Source organism: Lampetra fluviatilis, unplaced genomic scaffold, assembly GCF_964198595.1.
Source record: "Lampetra fluviatilis unplaced genomic scaffold, kcLamFluv1.1 SCAFFOLD_140, whole genome shotgun sequence".
NCBI classification, from domain to species: domain Eukaryota; kingdom Metazoa; phylum Chordata; class Hyperoartia; order Petromyzontiformes; family Petromyzontidae; genus Lampetra; species Lampetra fluviatilis.
In genome coordinates, this window is record NW_027620713.1 from 246708 (window position 1) to 257500 (window position 10793).

The 10793-nt window shown below is 53.6% G+C and overlaps 1 protein-coding gene across 1 annotated transcript in view; it reads right to left on the reverse strand.

Annotated features, from left to right (window-relative positions):
* Positions 1 to 797: 797 nt before the first annotated feature.
* LOC144954295 (uncharacterized) overlaps positions 798 to 10793 on the reverse strand; it is a 12815-nt gene continuing 2819 nt past the window's right edge. The window contains exons 2-3 of the mRNA XM_078884817.1: positions 2810 to 6062; positions 798 to 818 (exon numbers count right to left, since the gene is read on the reverse strand). Of these exons, the coding sequence (XP_078740943.1) occupies positions 798 to 818; positions 2810 to 4180 (1392 nt within the window). The 5' untranslated portion in view covers positions 4181 to 6062. The remainder of the gene's footprint in view (positions 819 to 2809; positions 6063 to 10793) is intronic.

Consider the following 10793-nt stretch of genomic DNA (forward strand, 5'->3'; position numbering starts at 1 on the left):
TCTGTGTGTGTGTCTGTGTCAGTGTGTGTGTCTGTGTCAGTGTGTGTATCTGTGTGTGTATCTGTGTGTGTGTCTGTGTCTGTGTCAGTGTGTGTGTCTGTGTCAGTGTGTGTGTCTGTGTCTGTGTGTGTGTCTGTGTGTGTGTCAGTGTCAGTGTGTGTCTGTGTGTGTGTCTGTGTCAGTGTGTGTATCTGTGTGTGTATCTGTGTGTGTGTCTGTGTGTGTGTGTGTCTGTGTGTGTGTATGTGTGTGTGTGTGTCTGTGTGTGTCTGTGTGTGTGTATGGGGAGCGGTGGGTGTAGTGGTTAGCGCCACGCTGCGCTACGAACCCGGCGACCCGAGTTCGATTCCCGCTCTCGGCCAACACCACCAGTGACGATTCTCTGAACCGGTCCTGGGCCTCCCCTAGGTCGACTCAGCCTCAAATGAGTACCTGGTGTAGCGCTGTGTAGTAAACATCGCCACTGGGGAGACAAAGGCGGCCGGGCGTGGTGCTGGTAGCCACCCCCCCCTCGTGTGCCACAGTGCCGGTAGCCTTCATTGGTGCTACTCGCTAGCAGCACTTGCCCCTACAGTCTGCTAAGGCTACACGGGGGATCTTTGTCTTTTGGGTACAGGTGTGTCGACTACTCCCCTAGGTCGACTCAGCCTCAAATGAGTACCTGGTGTAGCGGCGGTGGTGTCCGCTAAACATCGCTAGCAACTGAGGAGAGACAAAGGCGGCCGGGCGTGGTGCTGGCCACCCACCCCCTCCGTGTGTGCCACAGCGCCGGTAGCCGGTTTATATAAATAAAAGACTCAATAAATAGTCGGGAGACGCTGGGAGACGATGGGGGAGACACGGGGAGACACTGGGGGACACTGGGAGACACTGGGAGACACTGGGGGACACTGGGAGACACTGGGGGAGACACTGAGAGACACTGGGAGACACTGGGGGACACTGGGAGACACTGGGAGACACTGGGGGAGACACGGGGAGACACTGGGGGACACTGGGAGACACTGGGAGACACTGGGGGACACTGGGAGACACTGGGGGAGACACGGGGAGACACTGGGAGACACTGGGGGACACTGGGAGACACTGGGAGACACTGGGGGACACTGGGAGACACTGGGAGACACTGGGGGACACTGGGAGACACTGGGGGAGACACGGGGAGACACTGGGGGACACTGGGAGACACTGGGAGACACTGGGGGACACTGGGAGACACTGGGGGAGACACTGAGAGACACTGGGAGACACTGGGGGACACTGGGAGACACTGGGAGACACTGGGGGAGACACGGGGAGACACTGGGGGACACTGGGAGACACTGGGAGACACTGGGGGACACTGGGAGACACTGGGGGAGACACGGGGAGACACTGGGAGACACTGGGGGACACTGGGAGACACTGGGAGACACTGGGGGACACTGGGAGACACTGGGAGACACTGGGGGACACTGGGAGACACTGGGGGAGACACGGGGAGACACTGGGGGACACTGGGAGACACTGGGAGACACTGGGGGACACTGGGAGACACTGGGGGAGACACTGAGAGACACTGGGAGACACTGGGGGACACTGGGAGACACTGGGAGACACTGGGGGAGACACGGGGAGACACTGGGGGACACTGGGAGACACTGGGAGACACTGGGGGACACTGGGAGACACTGGGGGAGACACGGGGAGACACTGGGAGACACTGGGGGACACTGGGAGACACTGGGACACACTGGGGGACACTGGGAGACACTGGGAGACACTGGGGGACACTGGGAGACACTGGGGGAGACACGGGGAGACACTGGGAGACACTGGGGGACACTGGGAGACACTGGGAGACACTGGGGGAGACACTGGGGGACACTGGGGGAGACACGGGGAGACACTGGGAGACACTGGGGGAGACACGGGGAGACACTGGGAGACACTGGGGGACACTGGGAGACACTGGGAGACACTGGGGGAGACACGGGGAGACACTGGGAGACACTGGGGGAGACACTGGGAGACACTGGGAGACACTGGGGGAGACACTGGGAGACACTGGGAGACACTGGGGGAGACACGGGGAGACACTGGGAGACACTGGGGGAGACACTGGGAGACACTGGGAGACACTGGGGGAGACACTGGGAGACACTGGGGGAGACACGGGGAGACACGGGGAGACACTGGGGGAGACACGGGCAGACACTGGGAGACACTGGGAGACACTGGGGGAGACACTGGGGGACACTGGGAGACACTGGGGGAGACACGGGGAGACACTGGGAGACACTGGGGGAGACACGGGGAGACACTGGGAGACACTGGGAGACACTGGGAGAGACACTGGGGGACACTGGGAGACACTGGGGGAGACACGGGGAGACACTGGGAGACACTGGGGGAGACACGGGGAGGACACTGGGAGACACTGGGAGAGACACTGGGAGAGACACTGGGAGACACTGGGAGACACTGGGGGAGACAATGGGGGGCACTGGGAGACACTGGGGGAGACACGGGGAGACACTGGGAGACACTGGGAGACACTGGGGGAGACACGGGGAGACACTGGGAGACACTGGGAGACACTGGGGGACACTGGGGGAGACACTGGGGGACACTGGGAGACACTGGGGGAGACACGGGGAGACACTGGGAGACACTGGGGGAGACACGGGGAGACACTGGGAGACACTGGGAGACACTGAGAGACACTGGGGGAGACACGGGGAGACACTGGGGGACACTGGGAGACACTGGGGGAGACACGGGGAGACAATGGGGAGACACTGGGAGAGACACGGGGAGACACTGTGACACTGGGAGACACTGGGGGAGACACTGGGGGAGACACTGGGGGAGACACTGGGAGACACTGGGAGACACTGGGGGAGACACTGGGAGACACTGGGGGAGACACTGGGAGACACTGAGAGACACTGGGAGACACTGAGAGACACTGGGAGACACTGGGGGAGACACTGGGAGACACTGGGGGAGACACTGGGAGACACTGAGAGACACTGAGAGACACTGGGGGAGACACTGGGAGACACTGGGAGACACTGAGAGACACTGAGAGACACTGGGGGAGACACTGAGAGACACTGGGAGACACTGAGAGACACTGGGGGAGACACTGGGAGACACTGAGAGACACTGGGAGACACTGGGGGAGATACTGGGAGACACTGAGAGACACTGGGGGAGACACTGGGAGACACTGGGGGAGACACTGGAGGAGACACTGGGGGAGACACTGGGAGACACTGGGAGACACTGGGGGAGACACTGGGGGAGACACTGAGAGACACTGGGAGAGACACTGGAGACACTGGGGGAGACACTGGGAGACACTGGGAGACACTGAGAGACACTGGGGAGACACTGAGACACTGGGAGACACTGGGGGAGACACTGGGGGAGACACTGGGAGACACTGGGGGAGACACTGGGAGACACTGGGAGACACTGGGAGACACTGAGAGACACTGGGGGAGACACTGAGACACTGGGAGACACTGGGAGATACACTGGGAGACACTGGGAGACACTGGGAGACACTGGGAGACACTGAGAGACACTGGGGGAGACACTGAGACACTGGGAGACACTGGGGGAGACACTGGGGGAGACACTGGGAGACACTAGGGGAGACACTGGGAGACACTGGGAGACACTGGGAGACACTGAGAGACACTGGGGGAGACACTGAGACACTGGGAGACACTGGGGGAGACACTGGGGGAGACACTGGGGGAGACACTGGGGGAGACACTGTGACACTGAGAGACGCTGGGAGAGACTGGGGGAGACACTGTGACACTGAGAGACACTGGGGGAGACACTGGGAGACACTGGGAGACACTGGGGGAGACACTGGGGGAGACACTGGGGGAGACACTGGGGGAGACACTGAGAGACGCTGGGAGAGACACTGGGGGAGACACTGGGGGAGACACTGAGAGACGCTGGGAGAGACACTGGGAGACACTGGGAGACACTGAGAGACGCTGGGAGAGAAAGATAATCTGCTTAGCAACTTACAGGCAACCGCAAAATCCATAATCGCTGATTGCGACATCACTTCCTGTGACATCACTTCCTGTGACATCACCACCTCGTGACGTGGCACCCCCCCCCCCCCCCCCATTGGTCCATTGACGGGTGCCATGGCAACGCTTTGCATAGGACACGGGTCCCTCGGTTGCCATGGCGACAAGCTTGACCTCGGCTGCCCCGGCAACGGTCCCCACTTGTTGTACTGGTCAAGGTTCACTCGGTTGCCATGGCAATCGGGTTCCCATCGTCAGGGCGACGGCCCTCTCCATCGCCTTGGCAACCGCGGTGGTCTCCTTGGTTGCCAGGTGGCAGTGTTTTTGTTGCCAAGGTGACTGTTCCTCCGTTGCCTTGGCAATGGTCCCTTAGTTGCCGTGATGACACGGTTGCCGTTGCCAAGGTAACCGTTCCTCCGTTGCCTCGGCAACGGTACCCCTTGGGTTGCCCTGGTGACGGCGTTTTTCGACGTAGCCGCTCCTCCGTTGTCTTGGCAACGGTACCCTTTGGTTGCCACAGTGACGGCATTTGCATCACCATGGTGACAGACCAGGCAAGAAGGCTGTGAGTCTGATACTGCATAGAGGATAGGACTCACACAGAGACTCACTCACACAGAGACTCACTCACACAGAGACCCACAGACTCACTCACACAGAGACCCACAGACTCACTCACACAGAGACCCACAGACTCACTCACACAGAGACCCACAGACTCACTCACACAGAGACCCACTCACACAGAGACCCACAGACTCACTCACACAGAGACCCACAGACTCACTCACACAGAGACCCACAGACCCACTCACACAGAGACCCACTCACACAGAGACCCACAGACTCACTCACACAAAGACCCACAGACTCACTCACACAGAGACTCACACACACAGAGACCCACAGACTCACTCACACAGAGACCCACAGACTCACTCACACAGAGACCCACTCACACAGAGACCCACAGACTCACTCCCTCGTACAAATCGTGGTCAGTTCAAAACAAAAATCCCAGAAAATTTCTCAAAGAAGTTCTGGAAAGTTCCTCATAAAAAAATGCTGAGAAGTGCCTCATAAAAATCCGGGGAAGTTCCTCGTACGAATCCTGGTCAATTTCACGTAGAAATCCGTGGAAGTTCCTCATGAAAATAAAAACACATTCCTGGAAAGTTCTTATAAGAAATCCGTAGAAGTTCCTTGTACAAATCTTGGTCAATTCAACATAGAAATCCGTGGAAGTTCCTTGTACAAATCCTGGTCAATTCCAACGTAGAAATCCGCGGAAGTTCCTCATGAAAAATAAAGTTCTGGAAAGTTCTACGAAGACATCCGGGGAAGTTCCTTGTACAAATCCTGGTCAATTCCACGTAAAAATCCGCGGAAGTTCCTCATGAAAAACACACATTCTGGAAAGTTTTTCATAAAAATCCGCGGAAGTTCCTCGTACAAATTCTGGTGAAATCCCATGTAGAAATCCGTGGAAGTTCCTCATGAAAAAAAATATATCCTGGAAAGTTTTTCATAAAAATCCGCGGAAGTTCCTCGTACAAATCCTGGTGAAATCCCATGTAGAAATCCGTGGAAGTTCCTCATGAAAAATAATATATCCTGGAAAGTTTTTCATAAAAATCCGCGGAAGTTCCTCGTACAAATCCTGTTGAAATCCCATGTAAAAATCCGCGGAAGTTCCTCATGAAAAACACACATTCTGGAAAGTTCTACTTAGAAATCCGGGGAAATTCCTTGCACAAATCCTGTTGAAATCCATGTAGAAATCCGCGGAAGTTCCTCATGAAAAAAAATATATCCTGGAAAGTTTTTAATAAAAATCCGCGGAAGTTCCTCGTACAAATCCTCGTCAATTCCAACGTAGAAATCCGCGGAAGTTCCTCACGAAAAAAAAAATCCATGGAAGTGCCTCGTTAGAAATCTGCGGAAGTGCCACGTCCGCCAGCAGTCACACGCAGTGCTCAACGATCACCGCACGTGACCCGGTCCGTGACTTCAACTCTGCAATCGATCAACAGAAACAAAGAGAATGGCTACAGACATCACCACCACAACAACACAACAACAACAACACTACAGACATCACCACAACAACAACAACACCACAACAACAACAACAACAAAACTACAGACATCACCACAACAACAACAACACAACAACAACAACACTACAGACATCACCACAACTACAACAACAACAACACTACAGACATCACCACAACAACAACACCAACACTACAGACATCACCACAACAACAACAACACTACAGACATCACCACAACAACAACAACACTACAGACATCACAACAACAACAACAACAACACGACAGACATCACCACAACAACAACAACAACACGACAGACATCACCACAACAACAACAACAACACTACAGACATCACCACAACAACAACAACACTACAGACATCACCACAACAACAACAACACTACAGACATCACAACAACAACACCAACAACACCACAGACATCACAACAACAACAACACTACAGACATCACCACAACAACAGCACCAACACTACAGACATCACCACAACAACAACAACAACACTACAGACATCACCACAACAACAACACTACAGACATCACCACAACAACACTACAGACATCACCACCACATCACCACCACATCACCACCACATCACCACCACGTCACCACCACGTCACCACAACATCACCACCACATCACCACCACATCACCACCACGTCACCACCACGTCACCACCACGTCACCACATCACCACAACGTCACCACCACGTCACCACCACGTCACCACCACGTCACCACCACGTCACCACCACTTCACCACCACATCACCACCACATCACCACCACATCACACACATCACCACCACATCACCACCACATCACCACCATCACCACCACATCACCCCACACACCACCAACACCACCACACACCCACCACACCACCACACCACCACCACACCCCACCACATCACCACACACCACCACATCACCACCACATCACCACCACATCACCACCACATCACCACCAACACCACCCCACACCACCACATCACCACCACATCACCACCACATCACCCCACATCACCACCACACACCACCACATCACCACCACATCACCACACCACCACCACACACCACCACACACCCACCAACACCACCACATCACCACCACACCACCACATCACCACCACAACACCACCACATCACCACCACATCACCACCACATCACCACCACATCACCACCACATCACCACCACATCACCACCACATCACCACCACAACACCACCACACACCACCACATCACCACAACACACCACCACCACACCACACCACAACACCACAACACCACACACCACCACATCACCACCACATCACCACCACATCACCACCACATCACCACCACATCACCACAACATCACCACCACATCACCACCACAACACCACAACACCACCACAACATCACCACCACATCACCACATCACCACAACATCACCACCACATCACCACCACATCACCACCACATCACCACAACATCACCACCACATCACCACAACATCACCACCACATCACCACATCACCACCACATCACCACCACATCACCACCACGTCACCACCACATCACCACAACATCACCACCACATCACCACAACATCACCACCACATCACCACAACATCACCACAACATCACCACCACGTCACCACCACATCACCACAACATCACCACCACATCACCACAACATCACCACCACATCACCACCACATCACCACATCACCACCACATCACCACCACATCACCACCACGTCACCACCACATCACCACAACATCACCACCACATCACCACAACATCACCACAACATCACCACCACGTCACCACCACATCACCACAACATCACCAACACATCACCACCACATCACCACAACATCACCACCACATCACCACAACACCACCACCACATCAGCACCACATCACCACAACATCACCACCACATCACCACCACATCACCACAACATCACCACCACATCACCACAACACCACCACCACATCAGCACCACATCACCACAACATCACCACATCACCACCACCACCATCACCACCACATCACCACAACACCACCACCACATCACCACCACATCACCACATCACCACCACAATATCACCACCACATCACCACCACATCACCACCACGTCACCACCACATCACCACCACGTCACCACCACATCACCACCACAACACCACCACATCACCACCACATCACCACAACAACACCACCACATCACCACCACATCACCACATCACCACCACCACATCACCACCACATCACCACCACATCACCACAACAACACCACCACATCACCACATCATCACCACAACATCACCACATCACCACACAACACCACCACATCACCACCACATCACCACCACATCATCACCACAACATCACCACATCACCACCACAACACCACCACATCACCACCACATCACCACCACATCACCACCACATCATCACCACCACATCACCACAACATCACCACCACATCACCACCACATCACCACCACAACACCACCACATCACCACCATCACCACCACATCACCACCACCATCACCACCACATCACCACAACATCACCACCACATCACCACCACAACACCGCCACCATCACCACCACATCACCACAACACCACCACAACATCACCACCACATCACCACCACATCACCACAACACCACCCACCACATCACCACAACAACACCACCACATCACCACCACATCACCACAACAACACCACCACATCACCACCACATCACCACAACACCACCACATCACCACCACCACCATCACCACCACAACACCACCACCATCACCACCACATCATTTCCCCTCGACATCAGGAAGGGGACGATTGCCACCACAGCTGCAAGCGATGATGAACTTAACAGCGATTTCAGCCTCACCACCTCTACATAACAAAAGGCTCAGTCAACCATTCTACACAACAAAGACTCATTTCCTGGCAGCGATTCAGAGGTGTGGACTCGAGTCATGTGACTTGGACTCGAGTCAGACTCGAGTCATGAATTTGATGACTTGCAACTCGACTTGGACTTGCATAACAATGACTTTGTCCCACCTCTGCAGCGATTTCAGCCGCACCACCTCTACATAACAATAGTCTTAGTCAACCATTCTACACAACAAAGACTCATTTCCTAGCTGCGATTTCAGCCGCACCACCTCTACATAACAAAAGGCTCAGTCCCATTTACACACAACAAAGACTCATTTCCCGTCAGCGATTTCAGCGGCACCACCTCTACATAACAAAAGGCTCAGTCAACGATTCCACACAACAAAGACTCATTTCCTGGCAGCGATTTCAGCCGCACCACCTCTACATAACAATAGGCTCAGTCAACCATTCTACACAACACTCATTTCCTGGCAGCGATTTCAGCCGCACCACCTCTACATAACAATAGGCTCAGTCAACCATTCTACACAACAAAGACTCATTTCCTGGCAGCGATTTCAGCCGCACCACCTCTACATAACAATAGGGTCAGTCAACCATTCTACACAACACTCATTTCCTGGCAGCGATTTCAGCCGCTCCACCTCTACATAACAATAGGCTCAGTCAACCATTCCACACAACAAAGACTCATTTCCTGGCAGCGATTTCAGCCGCACCACCTCTACATAACAATAGGCTCAGTCAACCATTCTACACAACAAAGACTCATTTCCTGGCAGCGATTTCAGCCGTACCACCTCTACATAACAAAAGGCTCAGTCAACCATTCTACACAACAAAGACTCATTTCCCGTCAGCGATTTCAGCCGCACCACCTCTACATAACAATAGGCTTAGTCAACCATTCTACACAACAAAGACTCATTTCCTGGCAGCGATTTCAGCCGTACCACCTCTACATAACAATAGGCTCAGTCAACCATTCTACACAACAAAGACTCATTTCCCGTCAGCGATTTCAGCCGCACCACCTCTACATAACAATAGGCTCAGTCAACCATTCTACACAACAAAGACTCATTTCCTGGCAGCGATTTCAGCCGCACCACCTCTACATAACAATAGGCTCAGTCAACCATTCTACACAACAAAGACTCATTTCCCGTCAGCGATTACAGCCGCACCACCTCTACATAACAATAGGCTCAGTCAACCATTCCACACAACAAAGACTCATTTCCTGGCAGCGATTTCAGCCGCACCACCTCTACATAACAATAGGCTCAGTCAACCATTCTACACAACAAAGACTCATTTCCTGGCAGCGATTTCAGCCGCATCACCTCTACATAACAAAAGGCTCAGTCAACCATTCTACACAACAAAGACTCATTTCCTGGCAGCGATTTCAGCCGCACCACCTCTACATAACAATAGGCTCAGTCAACCATTCTACACAACAAAGACTCATTTCCTGGCAGCGATTTCAGCCGTACCACCTCTACATAACAAAAGGCTCAGTCAACCATTCCACACAACAAAGACTCATTTCCTGGCAGCGATTTCAGCCGTACCACCTCTACATAACAAAAGGCTCAGTCAACCATTCTACACAACAAAGACTCATTTCCTGGCAGCGATTTCAGCCGCACCACCTCTACATAACAATAGGCTCAGTCAACCATTCTACACAACAAAGACTCATTTCCTGGCAGCGATTTCAGCCGTACCACCTCTACATAACAAAAG